At 52.0% G+C, this 24,596-nt stretch overlaps 2 protein-coding genes across 4 annotated transcripts in view; one reads left to right on the top strand and one right to left on the bottom strand.

Annotated features, from left to right (window-relative positions):
• The window catches only part of SEC14L5 (SEC14 like lipid binding 5), a 39,550-nt gene extending 27,970 nt beyond the window's left edge, over positions 1–11,580 (top strand). For all 3 annotated transcript variants that reach the window (XM_005522794.3, XM_088063909.1, XM_088063910.1), the window contains exons 9-17: positions 1,592–1,781; positions 2,078–2,166; positions 2,540–2,610; positions 3,243–3,414; positions 4,037–4,171; positions 4,536–4,673; positions 5,389–5,634; positions 6,524–6,702; positions 7,674–11,580. In XM_005522794.3, the coding sequence (XP_005522851.1) occupies positions 1,592–1,781; positions 2,078–2,166; positions 2,540–2,610; positions 3,243–3,414; positions 4,037–4,171; positions 4,536–4,673; positions 5,389–5,634; positions 6,524–6,702; positions 7,674–7,779 (1,326 nt within the window). In that variant the 3' untranslated portion in view covers positions 7,780–11,580. The remainder of the gene's footprint in view (positions 1–1,591; positions 1,782–2,077; positions 2,167–2,539; positions 2,611–3,242; positions 3,415–4,036; positions 4,172–4,535; positions 4,674–5,388; positions 5,635–6,523; positions 6,703–7,673) is intronic.
• Positions 11,581–11,917: 337 nt separating this feature from the next.
• NAGPA (N-acetylglucosamine-1-phosphodiester alpha-N-acetylglucosaminidase) lies at positions 11,918–21,811 on the bottom strand. The gene is made up of 10 exons (XM_005523133.3): positions 21,648–21,811; positions 20,915–21,400; positions 18,116–18,255; positions 17,434–17,542; positions 17,075–17,203; positions 16,051–16,259; positions 15,220–15,267; positions 14,024–14,155; positions 13,812–13,872; positions 11,918–13,286 (listed from the first exon to the last, which is right to left on the bottom strand). Exons 1-10 carry the CDS (start codon positions 21,809–21,811, stop codon positions 13,055–13,057), a joined length of 1,710 nt encoding a protein of 569 aa, XP_005523190.2. The 3' UTR covers positions 11,918–13,054.
• Between the last annotated feature and the right edge of the window lie 2,785 nt (positions 21,812–24,596).

The following is a 24,596-nucleotide window of genomic DNA, read 5'->3' as shown; positions in this document are numbered from 1 at the left end:
TGCTTTGGTTGGACAAGGATAAAAGACTAATTCCACTGTGGAATAGGTCTTCTTGGAGCTTCCTGCCTTTGGTCCAAAGAGAAGTGATGGATTTGCCTCCTGCCTGGAGCCCTGTACAAGGGAGGTTTGAAACATGAGAAGTATCAAACCTTCCAGCAGCCATCCCCTCTCCTGCAGAGATCCAGGGGTTGTTGTGGGTGTCTGGGCTGGGTGATGAGTGATGGCTGCCTCTGAGCAGCAGGAACACAAACCTGAATTACCTGGTGAACACTCTGCTGGGTTTAAAATTGCTGTGATACTGAATTGCTCTAAATTCTCCTGAGACCACCCTTGGGAAGGCTGCTCTCTCCTTTCCAGGACACACAGGTGCAGTGTTAGAACCAGTGTTAATCTCCCCCCAGCTCCTAAAGTGCTTTAGGATTGGTTTAGGCTGCTTGAACTCTGCCCCTTCTTGAGGTGAGTCAACTCTTACCATCTCTTGCTTGTGGATCCGAGATTTGCTCCCTCCTGACACAGCTGCCAGCCTTGCTTTCTACCCAGCTTTCTGTTTCCCTGAGCATGGCAGAGGACAAACAAAGGAGCTTTGACTCCTGAACACGGGGGTTTGTGTCCCAGCAGGGCTGGGTTGTGCTAGCACAATATGGATGCTCTGGAAGAGACAATCCTTGCTCCACAGAGCTAGAATTTTTTATGGAAACTTGTAGAGAATGAGGCCAAGCACTTTTGGGGAAGTTGGAGTGAGGGACTGGGAATCCAGCAGCACATGCAACTTTAATCCAGTTGGATTTGCAGCTGACAGGCTCTTAGATTTGGCACGTCTGTGGAATCCATCAGGTTTGTTGTTAATTCCTGCTGCTTGGCATTCCTGGCAAGTTTTCTTTGATTCTTCAGCTAAAGAGAACATGGCAGATCTGGAAGGAGGTTGGAATAAGCCATTCTGCAGACTTGCTTTGGAAAGCATTAGTGCCTGTGATGTCAGGATTACTGCTGGTGCTGGGGTGAGTGATTGGGAGAGGGGGTGTTGTAGTTTGGGTTGATTTGGATCAAGAGTTGTTGTGGTGTGATGGGGCAGGGAAGCCTTTGGTAGCACTCAGCAGCTTTCCTGTTCAAACAGCAGCAGGGCCTGCACAAGAGCTGGAATTGGTACTGGTGGCATCATTCAGCCTGCAGTTGTGATTCCCCTCCAGTGCCTGGTGTGCTCTGTGTTACCTGTGGCTCTTTGTCACCTCTTGCCATCCTGTACTGATTTGTCCCAGGCAGGTGAACCTGCAGCTCCCTGACTTCCACACAGTGTTTTGGAGGTCCTTGTGGATAACAAGCCAAGGGAAACATCAGCCAGCCCAGGGTTTGCTCCCGGGAATTATAGTGGGGATAGGCTTCTCACAGTCAGTGAGTTGGTCCCTTCTTTTGTGCTCCTGGCACCCTCTGCTGCCTCCAGCTGGGTTAGCTACGGAGGGAGGGAGGTGGAAGAGAAGTTTAATGTTTGCTATCTTCATTTTAAGAGATTAAAAAATGGTGTAAACTGTGCAGACTCCTCTGCAGGCCAAAGTGAACATTCCAGCCGTGATCCTGGGACTTTCTCTTCTCGCAGATCCCCAAGGATGAGCACATCCTGCGGTTCCTGCGCGCCCGGGACTTCAACATTGACAAAGCGCGGGAGATGCTGTGCCAGTCGCTGGCCTGGCGCAAGCAGTACCAGGTGGATTTCATCCTGCAGTCCTGGAGACCCCCAGCCCTGCTGGAGGAGTACTACACCGGGGGGTGGCACTACCAGGACAAAGGTGAGGAGCTGCCCCTGGCACAGGCTGGTTCTGGCGCCTCAGCAGTGACCTGGGGTGTTGGAGAAAGCTGTACTGACATTGTGTAAGTGAACAAAGCAGTTCAGTGCCTGTGAGTAGCCACTCTGCTTCCCTGTAATTGTATTTCCTCTGCACAGATCAGGCAGTGCAAAGGAATTTATCTGAAAAGGTTGCTCTTGATTTTTATCTTTTTCAAATTTAATGTGGCATTTCTAAAAGATGTGAGTGATAGCCTGGGAGACTAAAGTGCTGCCCTCTCTAAACCCTTTGTTTTGAAGATGGGCGGCCGCTCTACATCCTCCGCCTCGGCCAGATGGACACCAAGGGTTTGGTGAAGGCCCTGGGAGAGGAATCCCTGCTGCGACATGTGAGTTGTGCCTTTGCATGTCACCTGTTCCCCTCAGGCTGTTGGGACATCTTGTCATGGTGCATCAGGAATCCTGGAATGGTTTGGGTGGGAAGGGACCTTAAAGCTCATCCAGTGCCACTTCCTGACACCTTCCACTGTCCCAGGTTCCTCCAGCCTGGCCTTGGGCACTGCCAGGGACCCAGGGGCAGCCACAGCTTCTCTGGGCACCCTGTGCCAGGGCCTCACCACCCTCACAGGGAGGAATTCCATCCCAGTATCCCATCTATCCCTGCCTTCTGCTTTCTGTATTTTTTAAAATAAGATCTCCAGGCTGTCCTGGTTACTCAGACATACTCAGGCTAATCCCTGTCTGTGCTGTCTTTGATTTCAGGTTCTGTCCATTAATGAGGAAGGACAGAAGAGATGTGAGGAAAACACCAACATCTTCGGCCGCCCCATCACGTCAGTATGGTGGTTTTGATTTTATTATATTCCTGAGTCCTTGCAGACTCACTGCCATGGTTAAGGGTGCTGCTGTGGTTTGGGGTGATGTCCTTAGGGTTACAGTACAGACAGCCGTGTGTGTTATGGTCTGGATGGGGACCACAGATAGATATACATTTATTTGCTGGACTTAAAATGCAGACAAATCCTGCAGTTTCATTGGAAAGCAAGCATTGATCCTTCCTTACATCATTTTCATATCCCATCTCAGATTAGTTTAATCTTTGTGTCTTGGTGATTTTAATCCACATCTTTGAAATTCTAGATTTTTTTTAATACAGGAGCCTGTCTGCCAGATTCCACCTTCATTTAAAACACATTTTTACATTTTTTAGCAATAGTCTTGCATACCTTCACCTTCTTCCAGAGTGGCAGGTGTTCTTGCCCTTGGGGTTGGGTCTGTATTGCCTGGAGCTCACCTGGATTCAGGGGTTCTGCTGCCCAAGTGGAGATGTGCCTTTATTGGAACTTCTCGCGTCCCTTGTTGTATTCCCTGGATCCTGCACAGGCTGTGGGGTTATTGTGGATCCTAAACTGAGCAGCCACCACACTCTAAAGTTCTGACAGGTCTTTCTGTCTGTTTATTTTAGATCCTGGACATGCCTGGTGGACTTGGAAGGGCTCAATATGAGACACCTGTGGCGGCCTGGGGTGAAGGCCCTGCTCAGGATCATTGAGGTGGTGGAGGACAACTACCCTGAGACCCTGGGCAGGCTTCTGATTGTGAGAGCACCACGGGTCTTCCCCGTGCTCTGGACCCTGGTGGGTGAAACCTGGGCTCTGCAGGATCACTGGTGCAGATTCACAAATAGCTACATCAGCAGAGGCAGGGAGGGAAAATCTCCAGGCAACTTGTAGTGAGCTCCTGGAGAAGCCACAGCAGAGCCAGGTCATGGGGTGCCTGTAGCTCACTGCGTTCTGGTGACTTCCATCCACCAGGACAGGATGAGAAACCTGAATGGGAATTCCCCATTGCACCCAAACTTGGTGGGCTTTCATATAGGTGGGAAAAGACAGACACCTTTTAATCTCGTGCCGTAGGACACTGAAGGGTAAAATAAGTAAATAATAAATCTGGTTCTGCCTGGTGCCTGCTGACTGCTCTGGCAATGTGAGAACGTGGTTGTTACATTTCTTGGGAGGTTTGTAGGTGAGGCAGTGACTGCAGACTTCCTTTACATGAAGCAGAAAGTGTTGTGAGATGATGCTACAGAGAGAGAGAACATTTTCCATTTGTTGTGCCTCTCTTTGGGAGGTGCCTCAGAGCTGTGAAGCTGCTGAGATGTTCCAGGCTAGAGGCCAAAGCATCGTCATGAGATGGCTCAGACAGTGTCTCCAGCTGCCCTCAGTGACAGCCGTGTCTCGTGTGCCCTTTGTCTTTCAGGTCAGTCCCTTTATCAATGAGAACACACGGCAGAAGTTCCTCATCTACAGTGGCAATAACTACCAGGGCTCAGGAGGGCTGGTGGACTATGTGGACAAGGATGTGATCCCAGACTTCCTGGGAGGAGACTGCATGGTGGGTTTTCTTTCCTCTAGTGCGGGTGCAATCTGGAACTGATTCCCTCTTCCTCACCACCCTGGCCTTCCACTGCTTTCTGGAAGGGGGTAAGCTCTGGCCAGCATCCCCCTGCTCTGGGCACAGGGCAGTTCATTTGGGCACAGGGGGCTGCCCCCTGCAGTGGTGGTGCTGTCCTGGGGATTCTGGAGCAGGGTCAGAGGGCAGCTCTCTACAGGGAGCTCACATAAACCTTGGCAGTTCCAGTGAACTGTGCAATTCTGGCTCAGGTGAGGGGTGAGCCCATATCTGACAGCCAGCAAGTGTTCCTGCTTCACTTCTGGAACATCCTGAGCCCTCCTGTTTGTCTGTCTGGCCATTGCAGTGCACTGTCTCAGAAGGGGGACTCGTCCCCAAGTCCCTTTACCAAACCGAGGACGAGCTGGAGAACCCAGATCACATCCGGCTGTGGACAGAAACCATCTACCACTCTGCAAGTGTCCTCAAAGGAGCCCCACACGAGGTACAGAGCACAGCTTGAGGTGCTGGGCTGGGACAGTGACCTGTCCTCTCTGCTGGGCCTGACTGCAGCAGCCAGGGGTTCCCACAGAGGGAGCAGGAGAGGGCTCGGCAGCAGCTGCTGTTCCTGCAGTGGAACAGCTGAAGAGTGAGAGTTAAGAACAGCAGTTTGAGCAGCAGTGTCTCATCTCTACTATGGCCTGACCTTCTGTAAGGTCCAGTCTCTTCCTCCTCCCCTTCCTCCTGGGAGAAATAAAGGCCACTCAGTTTCCCTTCTGATAGTTCAGCTCCTGTTCCCAGCAGTGGAGCTGGGACAGTAATGGGGGTGATAAAGGAAGGTGTGTGCTGGGAACTGCTGATGGGAGTGACCAGGAAACAGGATGTCCCAAAAAGGAGCAATTGTCAAATCAGTCTTCTGGCCTCTCTGATGGAGAGTGACTCTGATTTGGCTCTTTGCTGTGTCCTGCTTTGTGCCTCAGTTCCACTGAGGTTTTCCTAGAATGAGTAACTGATATGGGGAGAAAAGGCAAAAACACCTGAGTGGGTGTACTGTGGTGGGGTTGGGAGTGGGAGTTGGTATGTATCCCCCTCAGGAATCCAGACCATCAGCCAGCTGAAGCATTGTGGAGCCAAGTCTGTTTGCCCCAGAGTGGGGAGGAACACACTGCTGCCACCTGAGCACCTGACCCTGCAAGGGGCTTGTTCTGTTCCTTTCTTAGATACTTGTGGAGATCCTGGAAGGGGAATCAGTCATCACCTGGGACTTTGACATCCTGAAGGGAGATGTGGTGTTCAGCCTCTTTCACTCCAAACGAGCTCCTGAGCCAAGTCACAAAGAAGCCACATCACCAAGTCCCTCTGCTGCAGGGGACAACGTACAGCTCATCGACAAGAGCTGGGTGCTGGGGGTGGATTACAGCCGGGTGGAGTCTCCTCTGGTCTGCAGGGAAGGAGAGAGCATCCAGGTCAGAGGGGTTTGGGTCCTGCCATGGGTTCAGAGTCCTGCAAACTCCAAATTAATTAGATGGTAGGGAGGGAATTGATGGTGTGGGAAATCAGATACTGCTGGAAGTGGGGGCTGTGTTTATTCCCAGCAGCAGAGAAGGGGGAATTCTGCCCTCTCAGGTGAGACCCCACCTGCAGAGCTGCCTCCAGCCTTGGGGCCAACAGCAGCAGGACGTGGAGCTGCTGGAGAGGATCCAGAGGAGCCCATGGAGATTCCCCAAGGGCTGGAGCCCCTCTGGAGCCAGGCTGGGAGAGCTGGGGGTGCTCACCTGGAGAGGAGAAGGCTCCAGGGACACCTCAGAGCCCTTCCAGGGCCTAAAGGGGCTCCAGGAGAGCTGCAGAGGGACTTGGGACAAGGGATGGAGGGACAGGACACAGGGAATGGCTCCCAGTGCCAGAGGGCAGGGCTGGATGGGATATTGGGCAGGAATTGTTCCCTGGGAGGGTGGGCAGGCCCTGGCACAGGGTGCCCAGAGAAGCTGTGGCTGTCCCTGGATCCCTGGAAGTGTCCAGGGCCAGGTTGGACAGGGCTTGGAGCTTGGAATAGTGGAAAGGGGTGGAATAGGATGAGCTTTGAGGTCCATTCCCACCCAAACCATTCTGTGATCATTTTGTTGATACCCAAAGAAAGTGGGAAATCCTAGAGTGAGTCATTGGGAAGAGACTCCAAGCTAAAATTCTAATGGAAAGTAAGCTAAATAAGCTGCTTTTTTATTTTTTTATTTGCTACTGGTACTACAGGGCTATGTCTCAGGCAGGTGAGACAGGTGAATGACACCTGTGCTGGGTCATTCAGCCATTCCCCAAGACACCTGTGCTCACTTGCTGTCCCTCCCTCCCTCTCTGCAGGGTTCCCATGTCACTCGCTGGCCTGGCTTTTACATCCTGCAGTGGAGGATGCACGGGCCCCCGCCCTGCTCCAGCTCCAGCCTCCCACGCGTGGACGACGTCCTGGCCTCCCTGCAGGGCTCCAGCCACAAGTGCAAGCTCATCTACTACTACGAGGTGCTGGCCTCCAAGGACTTCAGGTAGGGCATTTACAAGGGGTTTACTACAAGTTGCACTGAGTGTGGGTTAAACACGTGAATATCAGAGACCTTCACGGGGTGTGTTTCACTGACATGTGGATGCACACAAAATTGGTGGCATTTTGTGTAACCAATCTCCTCTGGTGTTGTAGATTCCCTTGACTCTGTGTCCACCAGTGGAATTTGTGCTTTGGGTCTTACTTGCAGCTGCCTGAAGAGCAGAAGGTTTTAGACTCAGGAGGGTTTTTATCTTAGTTTGGAATATTTTGAGAAGTTGCTTTTGGAGTATTTTAAATATCAGCTGGGCTATTTCCCCCAGATGATTTTGTTTGGCACTTGAGAAGGATGAGCAGTTCTGAACAGGTGAACAGCCAGCCTTGGCAGGGTGTGCCTGGCCTCCTCCTTCAATCCCATCTCCTGTTAATCTGAGCTCTGTGGGAGTCCTTGAGCCTTCCCTGGAACTGGAGGGGGCATTGGGCAGAACAGACTCGAAGGTGGTGAGCTTGAGGTGTGACCTGGCCAGGTCCTGTGGGCTCAGAGCAGCAGAAATGCCTCATTCCAGTCGTGCTTGTTCCTTGGGGCTCTTCCTGAGCTTGTCCTCCTGCTTTTGGCAGAAAGAGCTGAGTTGGAACTCTGCTGTTCAGCAGCCTGGAGTCCTTGGGTTTACAAGGCTGCATTTGGAGTGCTCTGGAGGTTTCCTTTCTCCTCAGGGACAGTTCCCAGAGGCTCCAGCTGTGTCCCCTTCCCCAGAACAATAGTCTGAGACAAGGGATAATATCTGTAACTGGGAAAAAATGTCTCTGACTGATTAATTTTTCATCATGACACAGAGATTCTTAGAGAGCAGGTGGGAAATGATGGGCCAAAAAGCACTTGTCTAAGTGGTGGAGAGGGGGAGCTGATCTGTGGGAGGAATAGCTGTCCCTTAATTGCTGCCTTCCTAACAGCACATCTGTTCTGTCCCATCCCAGGGGATCCATGTCGAGCCTGGAATCTTGCAACAGTGGCTTTTCCCAGCTGAGTGGAGTCACCACATCTTCCAGCCAGTCCCAGAGCAGCTCCCACCTCTCCAGATAGCAGAGAGCCAAGGCTTCAGCAGCAGGGGGACCCCTGGGGCTGCTTCAGCCCCAAACCAAAGAGCTCCAGGGCTGAGCCTTGGGGCAGTCACAGACATTTGGACACAGAGAGGTCTCTGGGAGCTGCTTCAACCACAAAAACTGAAATTCCAAGGGCAGCTTTAGGAGTTTTGGGTCAGCTGCCTCCTTCTCAGTAGCCTCCTTCACCACTTTGGATTTTGGGTGCCTGTGAGTTTGCAGGAATCCATTCCACTCCACTCCAAAGGGCTCTTCCCATCGGTCCTTTTCCCACAAAAGAGGCTGATGTTGCCTTACCTGTTGGACCTTTAGATAATTCCTGGGTGGCAAAACTAAGGGAATGTCCTGGGTGCCCACAGGGTACTGGTTCCACACTAGACAGCCAAGTGGGCATTCCAGGGGCAGGGCCTTGGAAGGAACTGCCAGTACCTGGTTACAGGTAGGACAGTTCAGAAATCACTTCCCAGGCCAGACCAAAAACTTCTTCTGGTCTGGCAGGATGCTCTGGGAAATGTGTTGGATTTTTTTAACCCTGCTAAAAAACAAAGTCAAAATTACTTTTTTTTCAGAAATTCCAGGCGTTGAATCTGCCTCCAGTGAGTGGCATCTTCCAAACTATTGATTCTTTTTACTCAGGTTTACAGCAATAATGAGTAGGTCTGTCCCATTCCCGAGTGGATGGGAACTGAATCCAGTACTAAAGGGCTAAGAAAAGCAATATTTGATTTCCTGAAGGCACAAGATTTTCTGGCAGTATTACAGCACTCGCTTCTTTTAAACATGAGCTCACTTGAAACCTTTCAGAGAGGAGTGTATGTATGTAAGCACTTACTGGAGCCTATTTATTCTATACTAGCGTATTTTAAATTAATTCTTAACTTATTTATAATGTCAGAAATGACTATTTATTAAATACAGTCACCTTTTTTAATGGGATGAACTTTGTTTTAGAAAGGAATAACTGATTGTCTTCAATCCCAAGCAGTCTTTCTGCTTGGGTCCAGATCTTTGTGATTCACTGCATGTTCTTGCAAAAGGGCTGCATTGGAATAAGGGCTGTGTCACCTTCCTTGCAAGGAAAGGTGAGAGTCCAGTGCTTTTTTTGGGCAGTTTTTTAGGATTAAGAAACAAGGACTGAGTTCAGGAGTTGTCATGAAGAGGCACCGTCTTCCTACACACCAAAAATGCCATGTTTGTCCCTAATCTTTGATTGTTCCTTTAGTCAGGTTGGGGAGCAAAGTTACCCATGTTCTTGTCCAGGTGAAAAAAAAAAGGAGAGCAGGTGTCAAACACTCAGCAAGTTTTTATTCAGGAATCTGTGAAGTTGTTCCTTCCTGCCCTGCTTTTTGTAATCAATGCTTTTGAAGCACCAGGCTCTGCCAAAGGAGAAGAGAGCCAAAATATTTGGGACAATGAGAGACAAAGAACTTGACATGGTTTTCAGTTGTTGGTGGGGTTTTTAAAGGATTGGAGCCAAGGGAATCACTGTCCACCTTGCATCTCTCCCTGTGAACAGGTAATTTGGTTATGTAGAGCTCAGGAAAGTTCTGATTTCCAATTCTCAGTTGTTCCATAAACCTTAATATTTCTCCCAGGCAAATGAAACTTTTGTCTCTGGCATTTCAGCATAACTGGCATCTGATAAAGGAGGACAAATACCACCTTTCCTCTGGAAAGTCAGGAATTCTGGAAGCAAAAGTGCATCTGTGTGTATCCCTCATGGAAAATCCTTGACCTACAATAAAATCTGATTCTAGAAACAGTTTCAGATTCCCAAAGCCCCAGGAGCAAACCCAGCCCTGCCCCCCCTGTGCTGTTTCAGGATTTTGCTTGCCTTTCTCACATGGTTGCTCACATCCTACAGTGGCAACATTCCTGTTCCCTGGGTAAGAATCTCTTCCTTTACCCTGTTTTTTAAATTTTATTTTGAAATGTGGGATATGCTGTTTTCTGCCCACTAGAAGTTTTGGGTGTTTAACTTTTGTCAGTGAAGCACCTGGAACTTGGTCAGTCTCTGAAGAGTGAGGTCAAGGGCTGGTTCCACAGGGTGTTCCTGGCTCTGGGGATATCCCAATCCCAGTTTTTCCTCTTGTCCCTTGGCAGGACCATTCCTCTGCCCATCAGAGATCATGGCACAGGTCTGTGAAGCAGCTTGTGCCCTCTCTTTGGCAAGGCTGCCTGGTTTATCCCACCTGACAATTTACTTTGAAACCAATTTAAATAATCCAGTATTTTTTTTCCCTTTTCCTCCTTGATGTTAACAGGAGAAAGGGAGCAACAGCCTGGATGCTGTGCTGTGCTTTTTAAACCTGACCTTGTGAACTGCAGATACCAGAGACACCAAATTCTTCTACATCACCTTTTTCCTCCCTCAAATGACATCAATGCGCTTTAGAAAATAAACTCAGAGTTTTCTTCACAGAGAGCTGAGTCTGGGAGGGGTCCTGGACCCTCAGAAATCTCCTAAGCCACAACCTTGGCCCGTGGCCTCATTTTGGGTGATGCAGCAAAGCCCTTCCTGCTCCCTCCCTGCTCTGCAGCGAGGCCAATGAGCTTGGGCTGTGTGCAGGGAAGGAGCTGCTAATTAAAAACTGGCTCCCAGTAAATTTGGGCTGTCCCTGGTTCAGATGTTCCCTATGCAAACACAACACCTACCTCAGAGCTGCTGTGGTGTCTCGTGGTGCTGGGGGAGTGCAGGATGCTGTGCCAGAGGTTGCAGTTAAATACAGCCAGATGTGACACCTTCATTCCCAGGGAGCTCTCCGGGTTTGCCCCATTCCCTGGGCTCTGTCCCAGGGCAGGGAAGGGCAAACACAGAGTGTGAGGATGGATGGTGGCTGGCCTCAGCTGTCGTTCAGGGCACAATCCTGAGCCATTCTGCTGCTCTTCTGGTGTGAAGAGGGCTTTGTCCCCGCTGAAGGAGAAGGGCTGAGCTCCAGCCCCGCAGGTGTCACCTCTGCCGGGTGCCAGGGGAGCGCTGAGCGCCACCACTGGGGGCTCTCCCAGGGAGGCACCGGAGCAGCCCCGTCCTTCCTCAGAACAGAATTCCCAACAGGCCAGGGAATCCTGAGTGACTGAGAGCAGCTGTGTTCCTGTGCTCAGCCAGCTCAGTTCTGTCCCTTCCCTTCCAGGAACTGTGAGTAACAATTTGTAATCCCAGTTTGGTTTATTGGCAAAAGGCTTTGAAAATGCCACAATCCACTCGCAATTCCCAGTAGGAAGTGGCAAGCCCAGCTGTCCACCACACTGGGCTGGGAAGCTGCTGGTGCTGAGGCTCCAGGCAGGGAATCCCTCATTTCAAAAGGCATTTTATAAACTCACACTGCTTTAATATCCCAAATGTTTGCACTGTGAGCAATTAATGCAAGGAACAGCTATTAGGGACTTACTTGACAGCAACTGTCAAAGATTCCTGCATGCAATTAACTTTAATATTCCTCCAACACGTTTGTGATGCTCCTTATATCTGATTATTTCTCTCTTGGAAGGTGAAATTGGAGTCAAGTCACATTTACTGGATTTTAATGACACCAACACCCACTTCCAAGCTTTCCGTTACACGTGTATTAAATGGGCATTAATTAAGTTTTTTAGCAGCACTTTCCTTTGCAGCTGGCTTTGGTTTTATACATTGAAATCTTAATTTTTCTCAGCCAAAACCCCCAAACCTCCTGTAAAAGCCCACTGCAGGGCACTGAAATAACAGATGTCCTCCAGTGGTGTTTGTGGGTCCTGGTAGCGCTGTACTTTTGGGTATGTGAGAAATAAAACATCTCTGAGAACATGTGGACTTGTTTGATTCAAACTGTTGATTTCAAACTTGAAATTGCAGGACAATTAAAATTGAAGCCTGTGTGCTGCTCTCTTGCCCCCACAAGTAGAAGTAAGGCTTGTATTCACTTTTTGCTACTTTTTAACTAAAACGTTTGGGCTTCCTTCTACAGTATCAGCATCTTTTGTTTAGTTTCCTAGCACAGAGTGGGCTGGAGCAGCACATCCTACAGTGTGGGTGTTATTAAAAAGGAAAGAGCCCCTGGGTTCCACTGGGTGGCTGAGGTTAAACTGGGAAAGGATCAGCTCCTTCTGCAGCTGCACATCACAAATTCTGAGTTTCAGGCACATAGCACTAATAGACTTTATTCAAGTTTCAAGTAATGTTCTGTAAATCATAGAAAAATAGAGTCTCTTGGTTACAGGCTGATTTGATGCCAACACTGGCACAGAAATTGCACATCCTTTACTTGGAGAGGTAAAAAAGGAGTGAATGCATAAAAATGTGTGGGGCTCAGACAGGCTCTCACCCCTCTGCAGCATCCAAGGGGCTCGTCCAAGGCTGGGTCTTCCCTCACAGGGAAGCAAACTCACTGTTTTCATGTAACTGTGCAAGGATGTGTCCCAGATTTCCAGGAGGTGCTGAGGAGCCTGACTGTGCTGGAGATCTTGCTGGTCCCTCTGAGGAGTGCCGAGCTGGGGCAGGGCAGCCCAGTCTGTGTCATGCCAGCCCTGCCAGGCTGTCCCTCTCTGTGCCCCTCCCCACAGGGACAGCTCCAGGCTCTGTCAGTGCCCACAGAGCCGGGCAGAGCCTTTGGCCCCTGCAAGTTGGAGAGATGCACAAATGGAACCTGGGATCTGGCAGAGCTTTTTGTGGTGCTGTGCTGCAGGAGCTGTCCCAAAACACAGCACTCATCACCCCCTGGGGCTGCTCTGGCCTGAGGATTGGTCAGACAACATTCCAGCCCTGCACAGGGCTGTCACAACCCTGCGTGGCTGGGAGAGGAAGGCTCTGCTGGCACTGGCGGCTGCAACTTCTTCAACATTTTGGAACTTTTTGTCACTTTTCTGATTAAAATCTGAGCTTAGCAAGGAAGGGCACGCATTGACTGTAATACCCTTAAGCCCAGCTTTGTACTAGAGGCAGTTTAACTTGCATCTTAAAAAGCACTGCTTGGGTGAGCAGGGATCTTTCTGAAGTACCTGTAACTTGCATCCCTCACCTGTTTTGCTCAAGTTTTGGGAGGAACCAGCCCCTCTGGAACCTGCAGCTGTGTAATTCCCTGACCCAAGGGATGTCCTGCATCCCCTAATGCTGTAGTTCTGGGTGCTGGGGCAGCAGAGGAAAGGAAACCACAGCCCCAGCCGGGCAGTTCTTGGGCTGAGGCTCCTCAGACATCAGTTTGAGGTTTGCAGTGGGAACAGCCCCAGTCCCAGTCGGTGCTGAGGGGCAATGCAGGGTGAAATACCTCATCCCATCCATGACTCTAAAGGAACTCCTGGTTTGGCTCCTGAGTGTCCTCAGGCTCCTGAACATCCTCCTGGTCCCAGGCAGCAGAGGTGGAGCTGTGAGGGGTGTCCCCGTTGATGTCCCTCAGGGGGAGGTAGCGATAGTCCCGGTCCTGGTGCTGCCGTCCCCGCAGCACCAGCCCCACGTTCCCCAGGACACTCAGCACAAGCAGCAGGGCCAAGGCAGAGCTCAGGGACAGCCACCAGCTTCTGTGGGACACACAAATCACATCACCAACAGCTCACCTGTGGCACACGTGCCCACTGTGCAGAGGATTGTCCCTTCTCTGTGTTCCCAAGCTTCTGGCCCTGCTCTCAGGCAGGAGAGAAACAGGGAATCGTTCAGGTTGGAAAAGCCCTCCAAGATCATCGAGTCCAACCATTAACAGTGCCAAGGCCACCACTTACCCATGTCCCCAACTGCCACATCCACACAGCTTCTAAATGCCCCCAGGGATGGGGACTCCACCACCCCCCTGGGCACCCTGTACCAGGGCCTGACCACCCTTTCCAAGAAGGAATTTCCCCAATATCCAAACTAAACCTCTCCTGGCACAACCTGAGGCCATTTCCCCTTATCCCGTCCCTGTTCCTGGGAGCAGAGTCCGACCCCCCTGGATGTCCCCTCCTGTGAGGGAGTTGTGGAGAGTGAGGAGGCCCCTCCTGAGCAGACTGAACACGCCCCCCATGCTCTGTGACAGCCCTTGAGGTGCACAGAGAGCACCGCACACTTACTCTGACAGAGAGAACTTTTCTTTGCTCTTTTCTTTTTTCTGGGAAGCCAAACACTGTCCAGCTGGAAAACAGAAGGAAGAAAGGTGGTGCAGAGTTTAAAATTCCACTAAGAAGAGCAAAGTTAAGCAGAGCTTGTGACTAAGCAAACATCATTATTCACTAAAGGTACTGTCCCAGCTGTTTCCCAAAGCCCAGCCCCCTGCAGCCGGTACCTCTGTGTAAGTGGTCCTGCAGTGCCCCGTGGTGGCTGATGTTGCAGCTGCCCGTCTCGGGGTCACAGGGACACGAGTGGTCACACGCACAGCGGCTCTGGCAGCTCGGCCCAAACCAGCCCAGGGGACACTCTGGGGATGGGATCACAAAGGGATTGGTCATTGCCAAAGCTCCACCTGCTCTGAAGCTGTGGCTGCAGCTCCCTCAGCTCAGCTGAGCCTGCAGCAGCCTGGGAGCACCATGCTGGGAGTTCAGGGCTGCTCTTTGGTGTGCCTCAGAGGGGATTCTGTGTAAAACTGGGATCACAGAATCATGGAATGGTTTGAGTTGGGAGTTTAAAGCTCATCTTGCTCCAACCCCCTGCCATGGGCAGGGACACCTTCCTCTATGCCCCAAGCCCCATCCAACCTGGCCTTGGACACTTCTAGGGATCCAGGGCAGCTACAGCTTCTCTGGGCAGCATCTCTGGGATGGGATTGGCTGAGTGTTCCCAGGCTGGAACAGAACATCACTGACAGAATCAGCCAGCCAGGAAGCTCACACCCCACTATAATAAACTCATTCACTCAGATACAGGGGGGCCTGGGGTGGTTACACGAGGCAGAACAGGGCCAGCTCTGCTAGCACTGGCACAAGGAGTGTGAGAGTGGGATGGCAGGACAGCCCTCTGGAACATTCCACAGGCACTGACCTGCAGCACCTGAAGCACGGGCTACAGCAGGGTCTGGTGCAACACCCTGGAGCAGAGGATGTTTTGTGCTCACTTAAGGGCTGTCAGAAAATAATGCAATTCTTTGGAGCTGAGACTAACCAGGAATCCACAATTTTCTGTTGCTGAAGCAAATTCCTCTTTCCTCTCTGCTCCTTCCTCTCCTTTTTAGCCCATTTGGGTAGGCAGGCAGGCCCAGAAGAGCTCTGGGGCAGAGCTGAGCAATCCCAGCACTCAGCCACAGCTCAGGATGTGCAGGGATGCTCAGCAATGAGCTGAGTGTGTGTGCCCTGAACAAGGAGCAAGGAGCAAGCAATTGTAGATGCTCCAGCTGCAATTAAGCTCACACTGCCAGAAAAGAGCAACCCAGTCCACAGGGTGGCTTTTCCCTTCCCTGTTCCCCTGGGGCAGGCAGCTGTTGGAAAGTGGCTCCCAGTCCCCTCTCCCAGGCTGTGAAGAGGCAGTGGAGTAGCAGTCAGTATTTACCTTCAGTGCAGTTGCTGCCAGTCCAGCCGGCGTCACACAGGCATCCAGCTGTGCAAACACATGCAACAGGCATTACTGACAGCAAAAAAACACTTGCAAGCAGCAAGGACTTGAAATTAGGAGCCTCTGTCTCTTGAGGTGACCTCTTACCCCTGCTAGCAAACCCCCAGAGGAGAAACCTGCGTTCACACAAAGGGTGGGCTCACACACACCCCCCTCCCCAGCTGCCAAATGCAGCAGAATCCCTGCTGATGGCATTCCCTGGGATCAGCTCTGGGTCAGCTACTGGCAACACCTGCACCCACCAAGCTCTTCCCAGCCACTGCACTGGGACACACTTGAAAAAGAGTCAAGACAGGAAGAGGGTAACGGGACTGGGCACGAGGGGCAGAAGCTGGGGGCAGCCATTCCAGCAATCCCCAGGTTCAGATTCGTAGAAAAGCAGCAACTGCACCCTTGTAAAAGTTATGAAGTAGGAAAGGCAAGTGAAGAAGGAACAGTAAGGGGAGGGGACAGAAGCAGCTGCTGTCACACAGCAGAACACACAGCCCTGCCCATCAGCAGCCTCAGAAGAAACCAAGAGCACAACCCTGGGGCAGAAAGGGAAACCGAGGCACGGAGCTTGCACACAGCCAGCCCTGAGCCCCAGCCCAGCCCTGCTGCCGGCTCCTCAAGGCAAGGTGTTCTGATCAGGAGAGGGGAAGCAGCCCCACCCACCCAGCTGGTACCCGGCAGGCAGGCAGGATATTCCCCAGGGCTATTCCCCAGGGATGCACGGCCAGGCCGTGCTCTCCCTGCAGCGCCCCTCGGTGTCAGCCCGCAGGGACTCACAGGCGCTGCAGGCGCCGTGCAGGCTGCAGTTGGCAGGGCCGCAGTCCAGGGTGTCGCAGGCAGGACCTGCCCAGAAGGGGCCGTGGCAGTGGCACTGGCCGGACACGCAGAGCCCGTGGCCGCTGCAGTCGGGAGGGTCACAGCCCGGCTCGTGCACACACACCACCGTGGAGATGCTCCGGGGACACCGCCACATGCTGTTGAAGGAGCTGGGACAGCAGAGGGGACAGCAGAGGGGACAGCGTGAGCTGAGCCAGCGCTGCCCTGCCCAGCCCAACCCAACAGCTGTTCTATAACCCAGAGATTTCCTCCTGATCCACGCTGGCAAACGGGAACATTAATACTGGGAAAATACAATAATAAAATCACATTGGAGTCAGTGTTTTAACTGAGTTATAAATCCCATCTGATAGGTATCATTTCAAATATGGAATTACAGAAGCAACACAGTCTCCCTTAAAGCAGTCCCAGCTTCCCTCATTTTGGCACCCAGCAGACGTTTTCTTGAATGTTTTTTGCTTTGATATAAATTATATCACTGTAGTTATGGCAACTGAATGTTAAATCCCTTCATGTTTACAGTCAGAACTGAGTAAAAGTTGAATTTAAAACAAAATATTCTTTAGATTCCCTCCAATGGGGCAGGGCAGGGTCTCCCAGTCAATGTTTCTCTTCCATAATAATAAGCTGCTGACAGATCTCTGCTAATTCCCATGGATGTGCAGCTCTGAATCTCCCAGACTAAGAGCTGCTGCCTTATCCGCTTCCCACATCAGCTACTCAGTCAAAGCCACAGCTTTGCTGCCTGTCTGGAACCAGCTCAGCTTTAATCCTGGATGACTAAATGGAAAAAACATGGAGCCACTCAATCTCTTTAAATTCTAGAGCTGCTCTCTCCAGCTGATCCTATCACCTGCCTTTGCTGTGCCCTTCCAGGCAGGCCAGGGTGTGGGGCTGGGCTCTGCACCCTGACAGGAGCTGCAGGGCCCCGGGGCAGCCCTGGGCACGAGGCAGCAGCACCTACCAGTGCTCAGAGGGGTAGTTGGCCAGGGTCCCATTCAGGACCAGCGTGGCAGAGCCTCCACCATCCAGGTTGATAGCATTGATGACTCCCTGCTGCTTCAGGAACTCTGCCATTTCCCACAGGTTGACCCTGCAAAGCAGAGGTTGTTTGCTGATTTGCCTTCAGTGAAGCTGTTAGATCAGGAACTTGTTCTCTGTGTGGTGGAAGGGGAAGCTCTCCCATCCCAGGCACCCTGAGGAGGGCTGGGTGAGCCTTTTCTGGCTCTCCTGAGCTCTGCAAGTCTCTGCCTTAAAACATGTCCCTGACAGCTGCAGCGTCCCTCCAGTCCCAGGAATTTAAGACCTTACCCCAGCCCTCACCCTCTGGATTCTGTCTGTCCATCCACATGAACCAAGACCAGGCGGCCCTGACGGTCGTGTCCCACCGCAGTCCTGGCTGAGAGGACATTGATGAACCTGTCGAAGGTTCCTGCAGGACAGGGAACAATTCACACTCAGCTGGGGGACAGAATGGGCTGTTAAGACACATCTGTCTGTGAAAGGGCTCCCAGCAAGGGCCTCATCTGAACTGAAACACAGTGAGAGCACAGCCCGGGCTCCCCTTGCTCATCCAAGCCCTACCAAAGTGCTCTTGATTAAGCTTTTGTCTGGCACAGGGACAAAGCAGGGGATTCACAATCCCTTGGCTTTAAACTCCTGTAAGAGGGACATGCTTTGAATTTCTCTGGACAGGTTAGACAGGATAGGAATTGTTCCCTGGGAGGGTGGGCAGGCCCTGGCACAGGGTGCCCAGAGAAGCTGTGGCTGCCCCTGGATCCCTGGAAGTGTCCAAGGCCAGGCTGGACAGGGCTTGGAGCAGCCTGGAATGGTGGAAGGTGTCCCTGCCCATGGCAGTGGTGTGGAATAAGATGGTCTTTAAGGTCCTTCCAACCCAAACTATTCTATGATTCTATGAAAGTTGGACTTCTTAAGTGCCCCTTCTCCCAAGAGTCCCAGGAGGACAATCCATGGCCAGGCTGCAGCCAGGCCCCACAATATTTACCTGTGGTTTGAGTGTCACCACACTCGGCTGCCCGGCTCTGGTTGATGTACACCTCTCCATTCCTCAGCAGCCAAACCACCCCACTGACAAGCTGCACAAAAGGGTTTGATTGATCCAGGACATCCTCCTCAGACAGGTAACTAGGAACAGAGGGCAGAAGGGTTACCCACAGTCACAGCATGTCATGTTAAAGCCTCTCCTGCTGCCAGGAGGCTCCTGAAGCAGGGAGAAGGGCAGAAGAAGGCAGAATGAAGGATAGTGACATCCAGAACCAGGGGTCAAGCAGTGTGAAACATCATTTTAGCAGCCAGAGCAGCCCCTGTTCTCTGCTCTTCTGCACAAACCCACAGCTAATGATGGTCCCAGGCCACTGTGCCTGAAACAACACTGCCAGCAATGGCAGCAATGGCAGCAATGTGGCCAATGGATCGGAGCCAAGGTAACAAGGGCAGAAAACACCTGGCAGAACACAAGGACAGAGCCACTGCCAAATACTCAGGGATCTGTGGAAGCAGCTGTAACATCTTGCTGCCTGTCAGCTTCTATTCTCCAAAAATGTGACACCAAACAGGTTTGGAGAGCATTTGGAGCTACAGCATCCAGCCTACCTGCAGCTGCACTGGATGCTCCTGCTCCTTCCATCTGGGAAGGAGGTTCCACTGCTCCTGCTCAGCTGCCACCTCCATGCTCAGGTGTTGTGTGTCACCACAGGTTGCTTCCTGAGGGATGCTCCTCTCTCCTGAGTCAGGGTGATGAGGAACACCTGCCTCATCAGAGCCTGCTGCTGGGGGATGTTTGCAACTGAGAGGCTGGGAGCAGGGGCTGGAGCTGGACAGCTGTGCTCTGCCAGAGAGTTTGGGTTTAAAGGTGACTTTTTTGATGTCTTGTGGGACCTGGATGCCCAACTTTTACTTGTTTGATATCTGTGACTGTGGGCAAACAAAGCTTTATGCTTTGTAGAAAAGTGTTACTGTAAATACCTGAATGGAAAATATGCAAAACTAATTCCCTTTTCCTATGGGAAAGAAACGAAGACAACATGAACATGGCTGAAAATAGATCAAACTACAAAACAGTTTGGGCAGGGACTGACAGCTTGTAAAGCCTGGATTCACCCGCTCAGCCCAGGGAGCGGCAGCAGCTTTGTGGGGTGGGGTAACTGTGTCCTGCTGGTCGTGATACAGGGTGAAAAACTGAAGTTGTGAACAACTTTCCCCACTGTCCTGACAGCCAAAATTATTTACACCTAAACTATTTTTCTGATCATGATTTGGAAGGCACAAAGCCACCAAACACCACGATAGTTCCATTTACCAGGGACAGCCTGCCAGAGCTGGGGAGCAGCAGGGCAGAGCTGAGGTTAAGGACTCAGTCACTCTGAAATTGCTGCTGGTCCCCTCTGCAGAAGCTCCCTCACAGGAGTGACATGTCACTGACCCACACAGCCCCTCTCTCACATAAACCAAGGCCATGATACTCAGGGCTGTCAGAATGGCTGCAGGATAAAGCCCTGGCTTGGCACACTCAGTGTGGCTTTGCAGGGATCCTTCTTGAGGCCTGGGAGTGAGCTACCACAAAGGTGGAGGATGCAGCTTCCAGGTTGCTGCTGCATCTTCTGAGACCATCAGAAGGGTCCCAGGACCCCTTCTGTGACTTTTAGGATCCTCCTGCTGCTGGGGAAGGGCAGCTCCTGGAGGTGTTGCAAATATCAAGCTAGATATCAAAGTCAAATATTCCTCATCAGAGGGTGATCAGAGCTTCTGTCTCCAGCTGCTTGGGGAGGGTCACATGCCCAGGTGAGCAAGAGGCCAATGGCACCTGGCCTGGAGCAGCCACAGTGTGGCCACAGGCCCAGGGCAGTGACCATCCCCTGTGCTGGGCACTGCTGAGACACCTCCAGTCCTGGGGGCAGTCCTGGGCCCCTCATGACAGGAAGGACATCGAGGGGCTGGAGCGTGTCCAGGGCAGGGAACAGAGCTGGGAAGGGGCTGGAGCAGCAGCAGCAGCTGAGGGAGCTGGGAAAGGGGCTCAGCCTGGAGAAAAGGAGGCTCAGGGGGCCCTTCTGGCTCTGCACAACTCCCTGACAGGAGGGGACAGCCGGGGGAGTTGGGCTCTGCTGCCAGGGAACAGGGACAGGAGGAGAGGGAACGGCCTCAGGTTGTAAACGTCAGGGGACGTTTAGGTTGGATATGGGGAAAATTCCTTCACTGAAAGGGTGGTCAGGCATTGGCACAGCTGCCCAGGGCAGTGGTGGAGTCACTGCCCTTAAAGTGTTCCAAAAAAGTGTTAATATGGTCAATCACAGGTTTTCCCAGAGAGGATGTAGAGTCTCCACTCTTGGAGATGTTCAAAATCGAACCAGACATGGCCCTGAGCAGCCATCCAACCTGTGCTGAGCAGGGTGAGGCACCTCCTGAGGTCCCTTCCAAAGCCCAGCCTCTCTGTACTGCCACCAGAGCACACGCACTCCACTCTGCATCTCCTCTGTGGTGAACACAGAGCCCTCTCCCCTTCCACCCCACCCAGTGTCCCTACTGCACGCTGGGAGAGCAGACACTGGAACCTAAGCAGCTGGGGATCATAACTTACTAAGCTCCTTTTCATCCTAGGACACGAGCCCAGGGCCACAGAAATAGCTCCACGAGGTACAGCTAGAACATCCCCAGCTTCAGCACTCAAAGTGAGCTTCTGTTCTAACTGGGGAGGCCAAAGAGGCAGTGCTGGGATAAGCTTTGTGCCCAGTGATGCCTGAGAGTCTTCAGGCTAGACAGCATTCTCCAAACACCCCCCAGCTCTTACCCAAACACCATGGTGCCATCTTTCCGGATGCCAAACTGAGCGTTTTGTAGGCCTCCAGAGTCTCTCACCAGCTTTCCATCGCTCACAACATTCCCAAGGCACTCTCCAGTTTCCATGTTAAAGTACCCGCCGTTCTGGGCCACCAGACACTTCCTGAGTTTTGCAGTCTCCTCCACGGTGGCTCTGCGTTGAGCCAGGCAGCCGCCGGCACCGCCCGGCTCCAGCACAGAGAAGGTGCTCAGGGGGTTCCTCACGAAAGTGAAGTGCCCATAGATCACCTTGCGGTCGCTGCCCTCTGGGTGGATGTACGAGACAAACGTTCTGGTGACAGCCACCGGGCCGGCCGTGCTGTTGTCGCCGGGCCACGCTTCGTGCGTGATGTTGCCGTATTTGACGGGCTGGCAGTCCCTGACGTGCCGGTGGCTGTGCCGAGGGCCGTGCTGCCGGGGCGGGTAGGGCTGCAGCAGAGGCTCGCTGAGGGGGCTCCTGCAATGACAACACCCGGTTGTCCCGAGGCCGCAAACGCGGGCTGGTGAGAGCGGCGCAGCTCTGGGTGGGCACGGCGTCGCTGACACCCCAGGCCCGCTTCTCCCGCGTCCCCGCTGTGACCCACCGCCGTTCAAGGGCGGCTGTCCCGCTCGGCACCCGCTCCACCAGCCCGACCTCAGGGCACCGGGAGCCCCCGGAGCCGGGCACGGCCGCGCCCCGGGACAGGGGGTGCCCAGACACTCACCCGGCGCCGCGGGCCACCTGCAGCAAGCCGAGCACCGCCAACGCGGCCGCCAGGGCCGTCCCGACCCCCGCTCGCCCCGCTCCCCGTCCCGGGGCCGGGCCCGCCCCGACCCCCGCCCGGCCGGGACCCCCGCCCGCGGCACCCGCGGCCCCACACGCCGCCATCTTGGCGGGTGCCTGGCGCGTGGGCGGTGGCAGCGCCCTCTGGCGGCTGGCGGGGCCGGGAGGGCGTCGGAGCGGGGCCGGGGCAGCTCCCTCAGGAACACGGGCCGGGAACCCGGGACAGAGCTCCCTCAGGAACACGGGCCGGGAACCCGGGACAGAACTCCGGACACGGGCCGGGAACCCGGGACAGAGCTCCCTCAGGAACACGGGCCGGGAACCCGGGACAGCTCCCACAGGAACACGGGCCGAGGGTCCGGGTCTTTCCCCACAACACCTCTGACACTCCCACGTGTGGGGGCAGCACAGCACACACGGCCCTTACAGCCACTGCAGATCCACCAGCCCCTTTCGGAGAATTAAGACTGTGTCCGTTTCCCAGAAGGGAAAAATAACTACTCTGAGGAAATGATGGTAGATTCAGGTAGCTCTGGGTTATCCTGAATCCAGCTTCTGTTGCTGGATCCTGTGGTATGCCATGGCTAATGGAGTAATGATGAAAATGAGCTGCAGTTTACAAACTGGGGAATTTCCTCTTTAAAGTAATGTCTAAGTCAAATACATTATTAAAATAATTAAATCACAGAGTCATGGAATGGTTTGGGTTAGAAGGGACCTTAAAGCTCATCCAGTGCCACCCCTGCCATGGGCAGGGACACCTTCCACTGTCCCAGGCTGCTCCAAGCCCTGTCCAGCCTGGCCTTGGACACTTCCAGGGATCCAGGAGCAGCCACAGCTTCTCTGGGCACCCTGTGCCAGGGCCTGCCCACCCTCCCAGGGAACAATTCCTTCCCAATATCCCATCCATCCCTGCCCTCTGGCAGTGGGAGCCATTCCCTGTGTCCTGTCACATTGTCAAAGTCCCTCTCCAGCTCTCTTCAGGCCTTGATTCCATAAATGAGGTGATACAAGGACAGGTATCACCCCTGTGCCCTTGGGAGCAGGGCTGTGGAGCTACAAACTTGAGGCTGTATTGCAGGAGTTTCCATATGTGCTGTGTTCCAGTGTTTCCATAGCCAGCGGATTATGCTTCAGCTTTCCCAGGATAAGAACACCTGGTTCAGGTAAATAAATGTGCTGCTGTCTCAGGTGTCTTGCAGGTGGGAAAATGTAATTTTATCTCACAAATTAACCAGAAAACTCCCTTAGGACAAGCCACTGCATTAAAAGATCTTAGCTAATGGGTTATTATGCCTCTAGTTTTATTCAGCCATGGAGAACTGCAGGTGTCCTGCTTATGTTTCCAGCTGGCAGTGAGCTGTCCAGTGGAACTCCAGGGTGGCCTAAAGGTGGTTTTCATGGTCTAAACTCAGCTCTACATGAGGCATGAGTAGAGTGCTCTGGGAGTTCACTCAGGTTTGTGCTTGGTCTTTTGCTCAAACAGCTTCAGCTTTTCACAGGGATTGTCGTGTTCTAAGGGTTCCACTGGGAGGCTTCCACCCAGTTCCCAAACTCACCCAGTCTTTTCCATAGCTTACAGGAGAGTCTGGAATCACAACATACAGTATAGAATCAATGGACCTAAAGTCACCTTTGGAAATCCTCTTCCAGCTTGGAATGAAAAACAAAGCAGTATTTGAAAATGGAATAGTCTCTCCTTTCCATATAGTGCATTTTCTTTTCAGTTTACTTTCCTCTCTAAAGCAGCTCCTTCCACCTCATTAAGTGGAGTACAAGGGACTTGTTTTTCCAGAATTGCTCAGAGGAAAGGGTGGCATTGCCAGAATTCCAGTGTTTGTTTTGCAGTGACACATGATTTCCCCACTAATTGAGATAATTACCTGTTGTTAAAGATAACCAGTCTCCATTCCAGGTGTGTCACAACCACATTCATGTCCCCAAAATGCAGGGTCTAAAGTACATGTGTGTGCAGGGGCTGGGAAAACACCTTGTGACCACACTGGGCTGAAAAAATCTCAGCAGCTGAGCTTTGGTATGAAGACACAGCCCCAACCCTAACTGTAGTCTTAGACTCAGTCAGGCTCTAAACCAGAATATCTCTGTTTCATCACTCAGTGGAGGTCAACCAGTGGGTGTTTTTTCCTGTTATCAGAATGAATATCATGAGAGGAATGTGCATGCTGATGTCTAGATCTAATACTAATTCCAATTATATATTGGAATATAAGGCAGATATTCTCCTGTCTTCAGCCTGTAGTTCAGTCCAGCTCTGAAAAATTTGAGCATGAAGAGATTAAAAAGTATTTTATTATTTTCCTGCAATTTGAAAATTTTATGGTGGGAAAAAACCTTGTCTAATAATTACTAATTTGAATTTCTGTATGGTTATCAGCCATATACACTGGATTTGTTTTTCCTGATTATCTCCCTTCTTCCTCTTCTATGCCCTGGGAGGAAATAAAAAAATGTATTTCTATAACCTAAACCTGTACCTGCCTGAAAAGATGTCTAAGCCAGTATAAACCATTCAGGGGAAACTGTCTTTGAGAAGCTGCATAAAAATTTCCTAAGTCACTTCTTTTACCTTCACTCCTTCCTTAGGTATTTTTTGGGTGGGGAGAAAATGAATAAAGCAGATAAAAAGCAGCTGGTGAGGTTAAAAGGCAGCAGCTGTAAGAAGGGCACAGAGTTTGGAGTGGTTGAGGAGAAAGGAGCATTAAAAGGGTCTTTGCATGCAGTAAGCTGGAACGAGATGATCTTTAAGGCTCTTTCCAATCCAAACTATTTAATGATTCTGTGATCCTGCCGTGTTTTCTCTTCAGACAGGAAGGTCGGAAGACTTGATGAAAAGTTTATGGGAAACAGCTGACATTAGATGAGGTAAAGC

The sequence above is a fragment of the Pseudopodoces humilis genome, chromosome 18 (genome assembly GCF_049639895.1).
Source record: "Pseudopodoces humilis isolate 2021_Gansu_Grassland_sample_001 chromosome 18, ASM4963989v1, whole genome shotgun sequence".
Classification (NCBI taxonomy): domain Eukaryota; kingdom Metazoa; phylum Chordata; class Aves; order Passeriformes; family Paridae; genus Pseudopodoces; species Pseudopodoces humilis.
This window is presented reverse-complemented; position numbering and strand designations above follow the sequence as displayed.

Coding starts and splice junctions, on each gene's coding strand:
- NAGPA (XM_005523133.3), bottom strand. CDS start 21,811: ATGGCGGCGTGTGGGGCCGCGGGTGCCGCGGGCGGGGGTCCCGGCCGG. Junction 15,268..16,050: donor GCACGGCGCCTGCAGCGCCT/GTGAGTCCCTGC, acceptor GTGTTTGCACAG/CTGGATGCCTGTGTGACGCC. Junction 13,287..13,811: donor GAAAAGTTCTCTCTGTCAGA/GTAAGTGTGCGG, acceptor TGTGTCCCACAG/AAGCTGGTGGCTGTCCCTGA.